Here is a 19773-nt window from a genome sequence, read left to right on the forward strand (position 1 = left end):
GTCTTGTCAGTTGATGTTCATGAATTGACTTGAACGAAGATCAAAGTGTTTCTCAAAATGGAGAAGCGGGGAGAGAGACAGCTCCTTCAATTGCACCACAAGAGCTAATCAAGCCATCAGTTCTTTATGCACTCTGCGTGCCTTTAGAATTTAATACCCAATGGTTTGTCAGGACAAATTGAAATTCGGGGTTGGCGGGGAGCAGGGGGGGAGGTGGAGAGTGTCCCTCCTCAGCCTGCTGAAAATACAATAAGTGCTTCACTCTTCTGGAGGATCGTTTTGATAAATTTTATCATTTAATGTAAAACTGCAATGTTGATTAAACGTTTGGGGTGGAAAAAGAAGTTACGGTGGAGGATTCAATGGGCATTATGCACCTTAGCACTGAGTAAAGATTCAGGTTCAAAGTGAAAGAGAAACTAAAGTCGGGGTGATTTTTTTGTTTCTTTGATTGCTAATGAACTTTTTTTTTTTTTTTTTTTTTTTTTGCCTAGACATTTTAAATTGGATTCAGAAGATAGATTTTTGAGTGTCAGTTAAAACAAAGTCATGTGAAAATGCCTCTCTCCCTCCCTCCCTCCCCTTCTCTCTTTTTAATTGATATGATTTAGGCACAGGAAAATGGTAAGGGGGATTTTTCTATTGCAGAAGCAATTTTTAAGGGATTTAGTCTTATTTAGCCTGAAGGTCTTCACACTAATGAGAGCACTTAAGTTACGTCCAGGCGTTGATTAGACAGCTCATCTATCAACTGGAGCATGAGAATTTGTATTTTAGGTACCTTTTATACATTATAAATTTTTTTGTATTACTTTAGACTTTATTTTCCACAAATCTTTAATTACCTTCTTTCACACCCAAGGTGTCTGTAACTCAGCTGACAGGGTACAAATGCGAGCAGGGAAGTACTCTACGTTTGATGTTGAGTGCATTTCGATACATTTTGATAATCCCAAAATTTCGACAATATCGAAACTGCATCTGTAGAAATTGGCGTGCTGGATGCATATTGCTACCAAGATACATTCCTTAAACTGCCACAAGCTCCCTCAAAGTCTAAATACATTTATTCAGGAAACACAGAATTGTATATGTATATTTAAATGCCCAGCTACTCCCCCCACCCCTAAATTGTGAATGCTCTCTCTACCTGTAGTTTTTTTGCCATGTTTAAAACACAATAGCATCTTAATTATTTTCTGAACCGTTCTGAAAAGTACAGCTTTTGTAACTTTTTGACATTTCAGGTTTAAAAAAAATTAAAACGTTGCCACCAGCTTGCACTATGAGCAGCCTGTAATAACAGTTAAAAAAGCTTTCTGAACTATTTGACAAGATTTCTTAGTGCTGAGGCCATATGCTGTAGCCTTTAAGCTATTTCTTCCTATCAGTTTCATTATCACCTGCCTCTGAGTCTCCAATATCATCAGTAAGCACATGCAGAATCATAATTATGCCATGTACAAGTTCTTTGATAACATGTACAGTTTTCTTCTTAATTCTTTATCAAATGCATTGATCGTGGCATGTGTGCATTGATCCAGGTCCACCATCTGGCTGTGTGTGATAAGCACAGTGGCATCTTTGCATTTCCACTGTCATTCATTGCGCTACAATTTGGCTGCAGGGGAGTAGTGGCTGGGATTAGCCCTGTTCTGCTACTTACTTGCATTTTAAGTTGACACCTCTACAGCGGCTCAGACCACATTACAAACTGAAACACATACGCACGACTTAGTGATGTGACACTCCTCAATAAGCTTACTCCACTAGCTACTCAACAATCTGTAATTGGATTTGTAGGAATAACAGCAAAAGATTTCCTAAGAATTGCTGGGGACAGAAGGTGAAGTTTTCTCATTATTGGCAAAAGGCTAGGTATAGATCTTAGGCGATTGGTATTTTCCATTAAAAAAACCTGCCAGCAGTTTGCAGGACTTTTTTTTAAAAAAAAAAAAAAAAAAAAAAAAAAAAAAAAAAAAAACCAGCAAAATAGGGTCCAGGGAGATGTGGGGTTTGCACTTGTTCTTTTCATTCTCATCACATAGAAGCAGACAGGGATCTTGTTACCCTCCCCCAAAAATTGAGAGAAGGCGGGGAGGAAAACCAACTTTCAGAGGCCCCCTGCAGCCCGCTGGCTTTGTTCGGCTGGGAGTGACCCGGGAGCATTCCTCAGGAGGGCACGTCCCCTCCCTTGGCGCAGGGCTGCCTGCCCCAGGAGGAAGCTTCCCAGGATGGCAGTCTGAGAGATGCTGCTCTCCAGCTTACGCATCCCATACACTTGCCAAAAGTCTTTGTTTCATAACACCACTTCTTTTTTTTTTTCCTTTTTTTTTTTTTTTTTTTAAATTATAAAGTCAAGTTTACACAAGAGAAAATCCCTTAAGTGGAGCTCGACAAATGTTGACTCCTACAATGAGTAAGCAGCTTTCCTAACTTCTGTCTGTAACTCAGCTATGGAAAGGCGCAGAAAACACCATCTTTAGCCTGTTCATCTCGGATTCTGCCCTGTCTGGATGGTGGCACTATTTTAGGATATTTCTGAGCCGGCATGCTTGAGCCCCTGTTTGTGGCTCATGCCAATAGCACTGACAGTCAGTCACGATGACAGGCAGAACCAGCACCTTAGGTGATTGTTGACCTTAATTATACTTCCTGGATGGGGGAGAGCACAAACTTGCCTAAGCAGGGAAAATTCCAGAGAAGAACTTAGGGGAGGCTTTTGTCTCTGCTTTTGGTTTAGGTCATCTTTCTCGGTGGTGTTTCCTGGTGTTTCCTCTGCACCAGCGCAAGTGAGGACAGAAGGAGAACACAACGTGATTTTGGAACTGGGGATCTCCGCCTGTCCCTGAAACTTGCAGTAGAGCCAATTGCAGTGTGAAACAGATGAGATCACCTCTGTCGCAGAGATGTGCAGCTCCGAAATGGTTAAATGGGTTAAATCTTATTTATCTGAATAGAACTTGGGGGCTGTTTAGCAGAATGCTCCAGCACAAATACCTGTGGTTCACTTTGACGTTACAATTTTTTTGTTGGTTTCTTTACTTATAAATACTTGAACTGTTAGACCTTTTACTTTTTTCTCTGAGAAAGATGTATTTGTACCAGATTAGAAAAGCTAAACTGTTTCTTTACATTGAATAATCAGCCTGTCATGACAAATCTATCTACTTCTGCATGAGTAGGTGCCAGTTTGACTAGCTTCTTTTAGGCTCACACTGAGTTTTAAGCTGGATCCGTGTGCATGACTGGCAGTGCATTTGTTGGACCAGATCTAAGGAGCCAGAGAGCGTTCAGCTCCTTTTTGCCTACAAAAGAGCAGCCAGACAACCAGCAAGAGGCCTTGGATGTAGCACAAGGTGATACTTACTTAGTCAGCCATTCTTTTTTTCAAATATTTTTTTTTTTCCATTCAGTAAACCAAGAGTTTTTCAGTTTCACAATGACACAAGGAATTAAATTATCAGTGGATTGTTTTTCTACAGCCACCATTCTTCACAGAGAAATACTGTACCAACTGAATTGTATGTTTTCCAGAACAACATAAAATCATTTTTTAAATTAAAAAATAAAAATAGAATAAATTGTTGGCTACTTCTTTAAAAATGCCTCCTTGGTTGAAGGAGATGTTTTCCATTTTACGGCCACACCATCCCATTTTATTGTGAATTTTGGGAGCTTTTTTCTTAAGGGGGACAGCTTTGTTAAGATATTTTTTGTGATTCTTCTAGTTTTGACTTTGAGCTTCTTCTGTGTTCATTCTGTCTTGTCTCATCAGTGTATCGGTGCCATAGCGCCTAAGCCAATAGCTCCTTAAGCAGTTTGATACTTTTTTGATTCATGAAAAAATATTTTCAAGCTACATGCTGTTTATGAATAGTGAGGTAGCTGATGTAGAAGGCAGAAAATATCCAACATGTTTATGTCTGTCTTTGCTTACCACCTCCTACAATCTGAACAACCACAGAAATCCAAAGCCACTTTTGTTTATGCTGAGTGTTCCTTGCTTAGCAATCCATATTTTGCTCACTACCTGTGTATTTTGAGCTGTTCTGAAACAGTGGTAGAGACCAAACATAAATGTGATCCCCAGGGTGATCAAAGATTTAATCTGACCAGATGGGACAAACTTGAGAAAGATTTTGACTTTCCACTCTGTTTTGCAACAAGAAAGGCTGATTTTTTTTTTCTCCCATCCTTTCTTTGTTAGCAAAGGCAGAGATCAGGCCATCCCCAGAGGAATGAGCAGGTGTGGCCATTTACAAGCATGTCTGGTTATATTATAAACCAACATAAGAAAAGTTTGAAATGGTTTGAAAAGATCTGCTAAACAGTTTTAATGTTTCATCCCAAATCCTATTTACTCATACAAGAGCCGATCAAGGTCACAGTACAACCCAGCCTGCTCAAACCTTTAAAGCTCATGTAATTTTATTTATTTTTTTTTATTTATTTTTTTAAATTCTGTCTTCTCTTCTAACTGAATAGGTACATTTTGGTAATCCTGAATAGGTACATTTTGGTAATCCTTGCCTCTGGACAAGCACAGAAGTCTTTTTCTTTCTGAATGGCTAATAACAGAGCCGTTCTTCCTGTCTAATGATGAAAGAGGTGGCAGTCAAGTTCTTTCTCTTAGATGTACTGTGCACTCACGGCTGACCACGAACCATTTTGAAACCTACAGTTTCAAGAACTGCTCCCTCTCATACAATTCTGGTTTGATTTTGTTGCTGTGGATTACAAGCAATTTACCACATTTTTTAAATTTTACTTTTGTCCCCCAGTCTGTGGACACAGTAAAGAATTTAATTTTTAAACATCAATTAAATGCAGTTCGCCAGATTGTATTTTTTTTTTATAGTGAGAGGATGATACATTATCAGAATTCTGTTGTAAAGTCAGTTTGCATCCCCCCAAAATTCTACCAAAGGAGGACTGAAAATCCCTGGCGAAGATTTTGTGGTTTATTTTCTTTTCAATGTGAGAAGATTGCAAAATTTTTAGTCATTTAAGGAGATGATTTTTAAGGGGGTGTTTGAGATTTTTTTGCCCTGAAAGACTCCACCACTCTCAATATTTTCCTGAGTTGGGCAGCTCTCAGCTGGCTGTGTAATGATCTCGGAAACTGCCCTGCCAGTGTTTCACATTCGAATTCACCTTCCCAAATCCACGGCATAATTTTTGGCCAAAGTAATGTCAGTCACTGCCGTCTGCGGCGAGTACAAACAGGACCCCCTAATGGCAGCCATTTTTATTTGTTTCTTAAGATCCAAAGGCTGCTGAAAGAACAATTGGATAAAGTTGAGGATTGGAGAAGCTTGATTTTCTTGTTCCAGTGAAATGAAACTCCCGTCCTTTTTTTTCTTCCCCTTTCCCTTAAAAGCCGGAGTCAGCTAGGGGGTTGTAGCTGTGTCAAAGCCGTTGGGATGCCACTGCTGATCACTTTAATTACTAGGACTAAGGAGGATAAAATTAAAAGTAGCACCATTGAAGCAGTGGAAGAAAGCTTGCCGAGATGTCAGTGAACTGTGAAATATAAAAATTGCATACCAATACATTTTTATAGGAGGGAAACAAGGAATTACATTACTTATTCTTGAAGAGTTTGTCCTTAAATAGTGAAGTTTTCCTCACTGTGCATCTGCATGGCAGATCTTTAAACCATTACAAAATAGTTGGAGGGGAAATAACAAAGAAAACTGTAATGTCTCTTTGGCATGTCAGAGGGTGGAAGATTTTACTGAGTTTTCTTTTCAATTGTACAGGGAAAAATAAGTCACTGTATGTGTGTTTGCTTGGTCCTTTCTTGGTGCAGTGCTTCTTTTCATATCTCCTGAGTTGTTTTTTTTTAAATATTTTTGTTTGTGCCTCTGTACCTCTCTCAGGTCCTTTCCTTTCCAAATTCTAGCTTGATATGCCGTTTAACTATTTTTCTGTACCTCAAAACTTACTCTGCTTTTTCTGCTCTCAGTTTCATTGGCCATTCTTACCAGTGTTTCTTCTGCCAAGCTCGGTAACGAAGGGTTCAAATACCTGAATTGAATTTAAGCAAGAACTAGGCTGGTTTTTCCCTTATCCGCTGGTGATGATTGGCTTAATCAGCACAAACACAAGCCACCATAATCTGTGTTTGCTTGGAGATCCCCGGGATGTTAATGACTATGCTAATAATTCAGGATGCAAGTTCTCTTTCAGGAGGAGGGGAGGAAAGAAGGAGAAATCAGCCAGCTCAGTTTAGGGTATTTTTGTCACAAACACGTAACTGGCCCTATTTTAAATTACATGTGCTGAAGTAGATTAAATTGTTTGACGTTAAACCATGTGGGAATCTTAGTTTTGTACCTTCGTTCTTAGAAGACATTTAAGTTCCTATATCCAAGGAATTAGGAATATTGGAGATTTGAGCAGTTTTATTTCAAGTAAAATTCAATGTAATTAATGTTACCAAATACTGTGGGTCGAAATAAAACTGTTTGCTGTGTCAGTTGGCTGGCTAGAAATTAAATTAAATTGATCTATGATAGTGCGGGGGGGGGAGGGGGGCGCGGAGGAGAAGCTTTCCAGTTGTCTTTCTAATGTGTACTTTACCAGATAAATTTTTGATAGAACTGTTGCTCTGTGCCTTCTGGGAAGTTAAAGGGTGAGAAAGCAAACAAAGCCCATGTGCCATCCCGCTGCCTCGCAGGGCCCAGGCAGAATTGTCTTTCCCGAGGAGGACATTAGGAGAAAAGTAAATCAAGGCAATCTGATAGGGAGTCGGGACTCTGTCACTCAGAGGCGAGATATTGTGCTGTGTCCATATACTTTGTTTACTGTAGGGTTTTATGAGTTGTAACCTGCCCATGCAAGCTGTTAATGAGGCTAAATCTTTCTGCTGGAGGATTGAATTACAGCACACCTCTGGGCTAATGGTTATAAACAGAAAGTCCCATTAGGGCTGCATTCTGATTCAGTCATTTGCATTTTTTCTATTGTGCCGAGAACAATGCTGAGTAAATAGCTACAAACAAACAATTTACATGGAAATGGATAAAATGTACCTAATTAGTATTTTGCACTTGTTTTATTAATGATTGCTTAAACTAAATAGCACTTAGCAACAGCTCTCACCAGCCTCTGCAGGTGTGGGATGCTCAAGTTTCTGGGTTGGTGGGAAGGCTGCCAGAATGGCTCTCCAAAATTAGGCAGTTTGTTATATTCCACTTAGTCCAGGTCAACGGCCTGTACCTGGGATTTATCCAGGTCATTATGTCAATAATACATAAACTTATTGGCAGGTTAGGTTTAAGCCAAGCGCCGACTTCTTTGCACTTTATGAGCGTTTCTGATATTCTGGGGAGGGGAAGAACAGTCCTAACTTAGCAAAAATCCCATGCTTATGGTGAAAACTGAAATAGTTTCTCTTATGGAGACAGTGAAGTCTTATAGATACATTTAAACAGATCTTTTTCTGAAGTTTTTTTTATCATGGTGGGTTAGCCTTTTACAAAATTTCGTGCTGCAGAACTTTGTTTATTTATGTAACTGAAATATTACCATGCTTCTAATTTATGAGCTTTAGTGAGACAGCACTATCTGGCGTGGTTCCAGTATGATTCCCTTAATTATTGACCAAAGCCCCACTAGAAGGATGTTTTAAAGGGATGCGAAGTCTTTTCTGCTCTGAGAGCATCTATTGTTCTTTCAGTAGTTTTCACTAGGTTTTTTGGGTTTTTTTAAAGAAAAATATCCATTGAAGTCAAAGAACATACCTCAGATTTGATGCCACTTTATACTTTGAAGTCAGCTTGGTGCTTGGAGTAACCAAGAGCAGTATCTGGCTTCTCAGCTCAGTTTTGTGACAGAATACTACTCAAATGAGTAATTCAATTTAGTAAAACCATTTTATAACTACTGTAAATCTTCACTCAAATCACTCATTAGGTGTGATTACTTTGAGACTAAAGTGTCTGCAAATTTTCATCAAGGTGCTTTTATAGAACACAGTTTATAAAGGCTTTACATTGCAAATCATCGGGTTTCTAATGCAGTAATAATTTGGGGAATGCTCTAAAAAAAATAATCTGACGCATGGATGTCTTTAAAAATTGTGGTGTGACACCCAACTGATATCGAGCATCCTATTTATAATGTGGGCCAAGCACCATGCTGTAAACCAGTTCCTATCATGATGATCAGATTGAGAATGAAATTGCATTTCTGTCAATTACTGAGTTGGCAACTGTTCAATATATCTTAGCAGCAAGATGAAGAGCGGCGTCGGCAGCTGAGAGAGAGAGCTCGTCAGCTAATAGCAGAAGCTCGATCTGGAGTGAAGATGTCAGAACTTCCCAGCTACACTGAAATGGCTGCAGAAAAGTTGAAAGAAAGGTCAAAGGCATCTGGAGGTGAGCTGAGGAACCTTGTATCTTATTCCTATGGCAACCTAGAAACCAGAGACCTTTTTGGGTGTCACTTTTATTCGCACTTCAAAACGTTGTTGTTCATCAGGTGAACGTATCAAAAGACCTGTCCATAGATGTGTTTCCTAAATCTGTGTTGTGTCACCTAATTTCCAACAGTTAAAAGAAAAGCATGCATGTGGTTGAAAGAAAAATATGTTGTGTGAACGAGTAGCACCTGTTGGCCCATTATTTACAGATTTCTCGTTACGCACAGTTTCCTAGAATTTCATGGTTGTTGGTTCTCTTCAATATATATTTTTATATAGGAACATGGATATAATTTTGGGGAAAAAGAACATTTGAAATATTTCAGAAATGTTGTTTTATATTAAATGTGTTCAAAAGAAGAGAATTTTAAAGATAGTCTGTGGGAGGTAGGGGCAACAACCTTTTGACTTTAAATGGCAGTCTTTTGACAGACCACTTGCTTTTACAGGTTTTGAGTTGTAACATTGCTATAATGTTATTAAGCTGACTTTGAAATACCATTAAAATTCATATACCTGCCATTGCTATGAGCTGGAGTAATATAGTGTCACTCAAACTCAAATGGGTGCTGAGCACACGTTTCAGTGCAGGCTTCTTGCTCTTTTAATGTCTTCTACATATTCTAAAGGAAATAGTGTTTCTCAAACTAACTTGTCATCATAAGCCAAAGTGTAAGGAAAATCCAGCTTGGTACTGACAATGCATGTAGAGTCAACAAAAATATTTCTTCTCTACTATGTGTATTTTGTATGCCTAAATATTTAAATACAGTCTTACTGGCCCCTAAGCCCTACACTTCTGTTCCGTTTAACACCAAAGAGAGAGCAGAGAGTTGTACATCTCCCTTTGAGTCTGGTCTTCAGTTTTGCTCTCTTTGCCCAGTAAACCAAGCTGGCCAGCATAACTCTCTTTTGTGACAAGTAGAGAAATTATATCCTTGATGGCAGTAAGGCTGAGCCAAATGACACAAGACTTGGGTGTTACCTAGGCCAGGGTGTTCCTCATCCCTCTTCACAGTTCATGATTCCCCATCCTACATTATTTCATTACTTCCTTCTCCTTGTGTCATCATGCCTGTGCATAGCTGTTCCTGCCATACCTTCTCTCAAAGTAAGGTCTCTGTCTGGTTCTATCCTGGGTGCTCAGCTGGATAACAGTGGCCCTCTTTTGTTGCAGAGACTCAGTTGTAGAGTTGCTAAATATCCCAGTGTGCTGCTTTCTGGAATGTGGTCATCCTGTTCATATTTTCCTCTGTATTTTGCCATTTCTCTTCCTGCCCTTCTTGCAATTGGTAAGCAGTCAGAGAGATAGCTGTGAATATATATTAAAAGAAAACTGTATTTGTAGGGGGAGATTGCATATGCACCCAGAGAGTTTAGTATTACTAAAAGAGCAGACAGTATCAGCACTGATGACAACTCATTTATAAAGCAATCACCACTCTACCTATTGGGTTTTATTCAGCACAGCAATTTCCCAGCTTTCTACTTTTGAATTGATTTATACTTCCTACTTGGATATTTTTTTTTGTTCATGCAATAGTTTGGCCAATCTTTTTGAACTTCTCTTGGACATAAAGTTTTCATTCTCTGTCTTGTTTTATCCGTCTTTGCTCTTTTCGTGTCAGTGTGCATTTTATAGCATTTTCTTCTGCTTCCTCCTTCTCAAAAGAGTTTTCTTTATGGCACTTCTTCCACATAATTCTACCACACCAGTATTTTCAGGTGCTACACCAGATTTCCCCTGAAGAAATTAATTTTTCTAAAATATAGTAGTGAAATGGCACCAACACTTTACAGACCAAATTAATTGGAATTGTTTCTGTGTTTAGTCTTTTTGATTTTTCGATTTCCACCAAAAATTAGGATTTGATAGACAGTCTCTTTATTACTGCTGGACTTTGAATGTTTCCCCTAACATTTTTATTGTGTAGATTCCTGTATTCCCTACACAATACCCAAGACAAGCTTATTATCTTGTGTTTTCTGAGCTCTCTTGTCGATTATACATTGTTAATCTCTTCTTCTGCATTGATTGCAATTACTTTTTGATTTACAAAAAGGAAATGTACCAAATAATTTTACTCTCAATTCAATTATTTCAGAAGAAAGTGGAATTTCAGCTCTGGGATTCTGTAGTCTTTAAAGACTAACTTCTTCCTTACAACTGTAGGTAAAAGCATGATCTCTTTCATTGTTTCTATGTGCTCATTAAGAATTTCACGCTTTGGCACTGCTGCAATATTCTTTGTTAAAAGGTTTTATTTAACCAAGGTCTGAGAAACTCAAATGACTATGGCAAGTTGAAACTTTCCTGGATAAGCAGCATCCCTAGCTATGAAATCCAGTCTTTTTCATAAGTTATTTGGCATGTGAGACAGAAAATACTGCAGAAATTCTTTTTGCCAACTGCCAGAGGGTTTGGGATGGCAGCTTCAAATTTGTGAGATGTCCTATTAGCTTCGGGCCGATAAGCGTATGCCTTGAGATGGATCCAGGGACAGTATCGAGATAGAGATCCAAATATCCCCCCTTTTCCTAGCAGCACCAGGACAACAGAATTGACACATTATCTAGGAATTGTCCCTGAGCAGTGGAGCACCCGTCTGCTCTTCTGGGATTTGGGTGGTGTGTTTTCTTTACTCTCTGGCACATCTCCATCCTTTATTTGAGCTGGCATCGGTGTGAGGAAGTGGCTCGGACCTGGGGGTGGTGAGGGCAGGGTATGTTCAAGATCTCACTTCTGAGGCAATGATCTTCAGGGAGTGTATGTGGTGGCACAGCCTTACTCATCATGCTTAGTCTCCAACTCATGGAGCGAGTGTTAGGTCCTTAATATTTTTAGCAGGCAGTGTTTCTATCTGGCGACAGTTACTGCTGTAATTTCTTGTCCCGACCTCAGGCTTCTTGTACACAGAACCAGTATTTCAACTCTGCATTTCTTCCATTCCCTGCCTTTGCTGCCTTTATTACTGTGCCCAGGCTCCTGTCACATCCTGTAGCCTTAAAGAGAACTCTGTACCTGGAAGTAAATAAACTAAATATCTCAAAATCCACAAGCCTGAAGGATTTCCCAGAGACAATGCTCAGGGTTGGAGATATCTTCCCTGAAGAGAAAGTGCTGTTTGTGCAGCTTCTCCCAGTCATGTGATCCGGCCCCCATCAGTGCTTTTGCTTCACTATGAAAATTATTCCTTTTTCTTTTAATCTAGAAATTGATGCAGTCAGCTGCAAATCCTTTGCGTGTGGACAAGCTTCAGCCAAGTCAAGAGAATATCAGTTTAACAACAAATTAGGCCTGACCTTAATCTGAGTAGTAAGACATAAGAGCTATAAAATGCCTCTGGGTCCCTTTCCACTAATATTCTGGCATTTCCACATAGTTCCAAAAGATACTTATTTCCCTCTCTCCAGTCCAGTCTGAAATCCATGCTGTGCAGGAGATGGTCAGTGCTTTTAAGTTGTTGACTCAATCCTTTATCTTTGATTTTGTTCATTCCTTCATGACATAGCAAAGCTGTACTGTTTTTCTGGGATTCAGATTTACATACTTTCCAAGGAAGCGGTACTTCAGTCCTTCAGTCGTTTTCTAAATATCTGCCCTGGTTCTAGATCAAGTGCTTTAAGTTTTTCACACTAGCAATTTGTTCTTTTCATCAAAGATATCTGTTATCTCTTCGTCATGTTGTTCCTTTTATCATTTATAATTGCAAAATCTTGTTGTAACATGCTGCCTAAACACATTTCCCTTTTAATACACTGAAAGAACATTGAACCGGAAAAAAACCCTAGAGTAATTTAAATCAAGGAATCTAGATTTTTAAAGATACTTGAAAAATTCTGAAATGACTTCAAATTACTGCTTTTAATTGATTTTTTAAAAATAAAGTGTAAATGTCCTGATAATCATATTCAGTCAAAGTCTGCCAACTTTAAATTAAATACTAGGTCAGGTCATTATCTGATACTAGAAACTGGTGTCTTCCACATTGCCATCTCTTTTGTTTCTTAAAATGGTGGTGTCAAAGGCAGTGCCTCTGATCTCATCTTGCTATATTAAATTAAAGAAAATCAAATAATCTAATATAAGCATTCTCTTAGTATGCAGGAGTCTTAAATCCTGTCATCTTGTTTAGATTGTTTTGACACATCTAGCATGAGGTGGGATGACTAGTAGCTGTGAGCTGACCTTGTGAGCTGACTCCTTGGGTGATTCCAAAAGTCATTGCCTGCTTTTAGGCTCCAGGTGGATTTGGTTTCCCACTGCCATGAGGGTGTCTCTTTCTTCCCTTCTACCTCTTCCAAATGTCCACAGTAGCCCAGTCATGCTTTCAGTGTGCCCCTGTGAACTCCAGGATGTATCTGAGAGTACCATGGCCTGAGTGCCACTGAATTTCTCCAACACCATCATGAAGGATTTATAATGGTGTGCAAAGCTCCTCATCAGAAACGGTAGAGCAGCTTTGAAGGAAATTCAAAACCATCAAAATTGCTGCTGTTGTTGCTTTACCATTCTCTGTTTTCTCCTCAGTCTGCTTTTTATCCCTTTACTTTTTGTCCTTTTTCCGCTTCCTGAAGATCATGCTGTACCATTCTACTTTTTTCACTTATCTCTGCACTTCCTGAAGCAGCAGGAGTCCAGATCCCAGGATCACCTGTGTGAGTTTAAGTGGAAACAGAGGGGAGTGTCTCAGAGAGTTGGGAGTGTTTCTGCCCATCCACTTACACACCTGAAGCACAGTCTGTCAGGTCCCAGATCTTGGATTGGCTGCAAGGAGATGTTCTTCTCCATCACTCTGGCTCAGTCTGGGGCAGCTTGGAAGAAAGCTGTGTCTTCTAGAGACCGAGGAGAATACATGGAGGGGAACCCAGGGAAGTCATGGTGCTCAGCTGAAGCACAGGGGTCCTGCTTCACAGCTGCTGCTCCATCACACACACAACTGATGTTGGATAAGTGGGACACTGACATGGGAACCTCTTTGCTCCTGTCTGTGGCAGCAAGAGCCTTACCCTGTATCAGCGGAGGTCTGTGAAAGATGTTGATTAGTTACAGGGCAATTGAGGGAGCAGCTGGTTAGAAAAAAGTAGTAGGCATAAAAAAATCAACAGGCTCCTGAAATGGGAATTCTAGGTGCTGTGGAAATAAAGGGATAAAGATGCAGTTGTATGACCTTCATGACAGCAGTGTGGGCCTAAAGTGCAAGCTCCAGGGCTGGGAATGAGGTTGAGTGGTCAGCACCAATCCGGGTCCAAACCTCTGGGATTCAGAATTATGGCATCTGGGTACTATCTTTAGGATCCTTTTTGTTTATATGATGTTTGAATATATCTATGTCCTTTATTTATAATTTGTATTTTTTTGTCCTGTCTTAGATACTTTAAAGTTCCTTTAGTTACTGTCTTGTTTCTTCAGATGTACTTTAGCCTACTCCTTTTTATCATTTTTACGCACATGCATGTGTACATAGGAAAAAAATGTTAGTGGAATTCTGAACAAGTGTAGAAACCATTTGATATGAGATCTAAAAGTGAGTAAATACAATGTATCTACTTACTTTGAAAGTACTAATCTAGCTTTTATGGACTTGAATTTCATTATATATTTGTATTGAAAATGTGAGTCAGGATTTTTTCTGGGATCTGCTTCACAATTCAGAACTTGCTATCTGATCTTCTTCAGGTTACTTACTCTTTCTGTGCCATAATTTACCTACATCATCATCATAATTGTAATTATAATAATTGCCTACTTCATAAGACGTTATGGGGCTCATTTATGTGTTATATTCATAAGCTGCTCTGAGAAACTTGGTAGAAAGATCCTATAAAAATATAATTGCAATTGTTATTTTTTTTTAAATGTGTGTAGGTTACAAACAATGCTGATGAAAAGTAGTGCAGTAAAGCACTTTTAACTTATTCATCAATGACTTGGATAAAGGGGCAGATGCCTGCTCAGCAAGTTCACTGGTGCCAGGAAGGTGGGAGCAGTGGCTGATACCCTAGAGGGCTCAGAGCCCTTCAGAGGGACCTCGACAGCCTGGAGAGATGGGCAGGGAAGAACCTCCTGGAACTCAACAGGGGCAAGTGCAGGGTCCTGCCCCTGGGGAGGAGCAGCCCCAGGCACCAGCACAGGCTGGGGTGAGCTGCTGGGCAGCAGCTCTGCACAGAAGGAGCTGGGGGTGCTGCTGGACAACGAGCTGTCCATGGGCCAGCCGTGCCCTGGGGGACAAGGAGGCCAAGGGGACCCTGGGCTGCATTGGGAGCTGCATTGCCAGCAGGTCAGGGAGGAGATCCTGCCCCTCTGCTCAGCCCTGGGGAGGCCAGTCTGGAGTGCTGTGCCCACTTCTGGGATCCTCAGGACATGAGAGACGTGGAGCTCCTGGAGAGGGTCCAGCAGAGAGTGACAAAGTTGATGAAGGGACTGGAGCACCTCAGTTGTGAGGAGAGGCTGTGGGAGCTGGGCCTGCTCAGCCTGGAGAAGAGACCCTGAGAGGAGGCCCATCCTGTGGTTTTGGGAAAGCAACAATGCATGAGTGTGCTCTCTGTGCACCTGACAGAGTTGCTTACTGAGATTCCAGTGGTAGCATTCCTCCTAGTACCAGAAGGAGACTTTAAAACCTAGGCAAGGTGCAGTGATCACTGCTCTGGGATGTACTGTACATCCCAGGTACATCCTGGGAGGAGCAGGTGAGGAGCAGCAAGTCTCACCAAGCTGGGAACTCAGTACCTGGAGCCTTTCTGAGGAGACAGGAGCTCAAGGTCCTTCTGCTGCCCAGACCCATCTGAACCTACCACATGGCAGTTTTGGCACCCATCCTGCAATATGGAGAACTGGGAGCCTGGGGGAAACCATTTTGATTCAAGTTACGCAGAGGTTCAGCGCAGGGAACAGCCCCTGCTGAGGCCAGACTCTGTCTTTATTGGAGCAGGAGTTTCCAGCAGAGACCCCCATATGTTTAATGAATTGCCTCAGTTTAAAGACACATCCAGAAGTGGACAGACTGGAGTCTCCTTCCAGACTTATTTAATTATTTGCATTTTTATCCTAACTCAGCTTGTTTCCTAAAGCATTCATTTTTTTTGAGTGATGTGTTGCATGTACATATGAAAATACTAACCTTAATGCTGTGTGTTCCTACAGATGAGGATGAGGATGATGATAATATTGAGATAGATACTAATGAGGAGGCTCCTGAATGCTCTGTTACTGGAGGTGGAGATGAACTTACTAACCTAGAAAATGACCTTGATTCAACGGGTAATTTAAATAATGGCTATTTTGTGTATTTTGCATGACTAACACTCCATCATCATATAAATACTGATGTGCTGCTTGTCTCTCTGTCAGCTTTATTCCCGTATGCCTTTTCACGTCTCTTAAGCCCTAATGTTTAATATCCTGCATTCATGTTTAGTTGAAATTTAAAATCAACTAAGTTAATTCCAGCAATGTCAGATTTAGATGGCTCTTGCTGTTTTGATGGGGAAGGGGGCCCTAGGCCACACTGGTGGAGCAGAGCCACCTGAAGGCACCCTGCCTGGGTTGTGCCACGTAGGCAGAGGGATGAGCAATTGTGTGGCAACTACAGCTGCCACTCTGCACTGCCATCCTGGCCCCATCTGCTCAGGGGAGAGGAGAAAATATGTCTTTCTGTGTTCATATAGACCTGGTGTCTCTCTGGTTCCTTATGAGGACCAGTTCTTGGTTGCCCCAGAGGGGGGCATGGAGGTATAAATGTGAGCAGAAGCAGTCCTATTTACTTAACAGTGTTCAAATAAATACCAAGGGGTTTATAAACACATGAAGTCACAGGAGTATTATTCCCCCCTTTCAAAAATCTTCAAGCCCAGCCAGAGTTTAAGTGATAAATGTGTTGCTGAATATGTTGGAATCCTGCAGTTAGCTCAGGCCTGGAGTAGCTTGGCCAGCACAGGACTGTCTTGAAACAGGCAGTACAAGAGAGACTATCTTCAGCATCCTCTAGCTTGATCCTGCCCATACCAGCTAGATCCAAATGTGTAGTCCATAATATGTTAAATCAAAGCCTTATTTAGTGTTTTTTTCTTTGTAAATTAAACCAACAGTGGTGTCTGTATAGCACTTTGTAGTCTTGTTTGCATGCAAAAGTTTTGAGTGATGTCCTTTATTTTTTTCTATTTGAGGATTTCCAGACACATAAGAAAAAATATTTTTTGTGTCTCCAGCACTTGAATTTAGCTTACTTAAATCAGAATACTGTCAAATAATATTCCAATAAAAACTGGTTAATTTTAGAAGGAAGATAAACTGAATAAGTGAATATTCCTGTCCCATTGCCCAGTGACCCACCAACATTTATTTCTGTGGGCCTTTTTCTCTGAGAGGTACTTTTTCATGCATACCAACCCACTGCCCAGTTCTGCATGTCCACCATGGGCAGACATCCTGGAAAAGACCTGGGACATCATTTTGCAGTTCAGTCTGCACGATAGCCAGAGGTACAGACAAGTAAGAAAGAAGATGGGCAGTAATACAGAAAGCAGTCTAGTACTGTGGTAGAAATCCAACTATATGGATTTTGGTTTAAATCTGCCAGTCATACCAAGTATAGGCTGAATCTCCTGGGAACACCTAAAAGTATAACTGTTCAGTGACATTTCAGATGTGGGATCATTATGGACCATCTTAATTAGTCCCCTGCTGAATCTTAGCCCCTCTTATCTCTCTCAAGAAGAGAAAACTTGGTTTTACTCCTTCTTGGTTTTAAGTACTGCTGCTGTCTGTATTTGTCTGTGTTTCTACGTGTTGTGAACCTCTTATATCATGGTTATTACATGATGTTTATGGATAAACCCACGAGAACGTGCATGTACTTACATGTGAGCCTCAATTAAGGACACCCTGACTGGGTGTGCCAGAGGAAAGGGAAACTATCCTTTTTCATAATCCAGCCAAGCCCATTGCTGCTGGAGACAGGCAGCATTTGACTGCCCACATGCCAAAAATGTTTTGGCTAATGTGCATTGGAGCACTCCAAACCTTGGAAGGAGCTGTGTGGCTAAACAGTCATGACTCTACTTTCCACACCAGCTAGAAGTCACCACCCTGCAGTGAAAAACTCAGGTTGTGCATGTGGGAAAACACAGAACTGCTCTTTCCTCTGCCTGTGGCCCAAGGCCCAGGTGTAAGTGCATCCCATGTGCAGGTGATGCTCTGCTGGCTCCAGTGCAGGGGTGATTCCTCCCGTGGGGCTGCATGTAGAGTGTGTGTCTGGGGGCTTCTGTTCCAGTGTTCCTCTGCTTCCCTGCCCAGGGACAGCTCCACAGATTGTGCTGCAGCTTGCTGTTAGCACCTTCCTCCTCCTTACACGTGTGTGTGTGTAGGTAACTCCATGTGTAGGTGTGTTGCAAATTCATACAGTCAACATTCACATACAGAATGAGTATTAGTGCGAGGTAAAGTTCTCAACTGCTATTTGTTTGGGCTCTGATCCAAGTTGCTAAAATTGATTAAAAAATTTGAGAGCTTCAGGAGACTTTGAGTCTGTCCCTTTGGTGCAGTTCTGAAGCATTTTATGACTCCTAGTTTCACCATATTCTATGAATCATAGTAAATTATTACTAGAAAGTAGTCTTTTTTGATACTGAAATTTTATGAGAAGCTATGCCGAGAAGCCTCAGGATGAATTAGTAGTTCAGAAACTTGTTCAGAAACATACATACTCAGTATGTAAATTATATGATAAATTGTCATCTTTAAATAAATGGCTTTTTAAGTGTGTTTTTATACCAAAGTATAGGTATGTACCCATTGGGAGTAACTTTAAACATTATCTACTCTCTGTGTTTTTCATCTGCTGTCTGCAAGCATATTTACTTGTTCAGCTAAGTGTCGTGTATGTTTTCCAAGAAAAAAATCTGTGTATGTTACACAAACCTGCACCAATCCCAATCACAAAAACAATTCCTTCTATTTTTTTTAAGTTCAAAATGATAGCAAAGTGAATTAAATCTACCTTTTAAATTGCTACATTGTTGTAGCAAGCCTGCATTGAAATGCATCTCACTCTGTTGTATGTGGTATTTGCATATTTAGCAGAACAAAACAGTAAGTTGGTGGATTTGAAGCTGAAGAAGCTCCTAGAAGCTCAGCCACAGGTGGCAAATTCACTCTCCAGTGCTGCTCAGAAAACTGTAACAGATAGCTCAGAGCAAGACATTAAGGTAAGTTTTTCTTAATGCTTTTGTTTTGGTACCTATGTGTTATGATCAAGGGTTTGTATTTTGTGAGGATGAAAACAATTTCCTACCAAATCTTTCAGAGTCAAAAACACAGAAAATCTTCATGGCAGTGCAGTTAGGTTTGCAGTGCACTGAGTTTTTTCCTGTTGATTGATCAACACTTTTTTTTTTTACCCTTAATCTTGATACTTGTCATTGGCAGAACACTAACAGCTATACGAAGCTCTCTCAATTCTGCCTGCTCAGGTTGTTACTGATATCAGAAATGCAGCACGGGCTCCATCCTGCTGCTGGTGCAATCAGCAGCTGGACTACCTGACCTGAATGGGAGTGGGGTTGGACTCTCAGAGATTTGCTTCCCTCCCAGTCCTGGTCCTCTATTTTTCCTACATTAAAATTAAGCTGGGGTACACTTTAAAGGCTTACATACTTTGGGTGCTCGATGAGTGCTTCTGAGAAAAACAGACATGAGCATGTAGTGTATATGGGCACTTTGCCTATTCTTAATGTTCACCACTTCAGCATAAAGTGCCCACCAATCAATTTTCCATTTCATTTTCTTAATTAGACCCCTTTTGTTCTCGCTATTCTATTTTTTAAAAATAGTCCCTGTATGTCATTAATACCCCTATGGCTCTGGGGCACTTCCAGTTGGGTATAACTTTTCACCCACCTGCAGTCTGTGGGGAGAGCGCTGCTGACTGAAAGGATTTCCTTCCCCAGATACAGAGATGCTTTGAAGTCCCAAAACAATGACTTTCATTGCTTTTCCCTTACACTGTCGGTTCCTATAAATTGGTGATGAAAGTGTGTGGCAGCAGCAGAGGACTTTCGGTCTCTATCTTTGAACAAAAGGAAGCCTGGATCAAGTCTGATTTTTGCGTTCAATTTAGCTTTCTGCAGTGGATTTAATGCAAAATGAAGCTGGCCCAAGAATAATACAATGGATTGAAAAGGCTAACTGAATTAGTGGGCTTAGAGGAATACATTTGTAAAGTGGCAGAAGTCCCCAGTCATAAAAAGGTTTCTTAAAATGGGATTTACTAGCTAATCACACTGATATTTTAGCATGTTGCCAGGCCTAAAAAATTAGCCATGTTTGTTTATTTTGGTAAAGA

The 19773-nt window shown here is 40.5% G+C and overlaps 1 protein-coding gene across 1 annotated transcript in view; it reads left to right on the plus strand.

The window, feature by feature from the left end:
• EHBP1 (EH domain binding protein 1) overlaps positions 1-19773 on the plus strand; it is a 204788-nt gene that overhangs the window by 144835 nt on the left and 40180 nt on the right. The window contains exons 15-17 of the mRNA XM_041404490.1: positions 8240-8387; positions 15576-15692; positions 18510-18637. Of these exons, the coding sequence (XP_041260424.1) occupies positions 8240-8387; positions 15576-15692; positions 18510-18637 (393 nt within the window). The remainder of the gene's footprint in view (positions 1-8239; positions 8388-15575; positions 15693-18509; positions 18638-19773) is intronic.

Source organism: Onychostruthus taczanowskii, unplaced genomic scaffold (assembly GCF_017590055.1).
Source record: "Onychostruthus taczanowskii isolate IOZ18803 unplaced genomic scaffold, ASM1759005v1 scaffold21, whole genome shotgun sequence".
NCBI classification, from domain to species: domain Eukaryota; kingdom Metazoa; phylum Chordata; class Aves; order Passeriformes; family Passeridae; genus Onychostruthus; species Onychostruthus taczanowskii.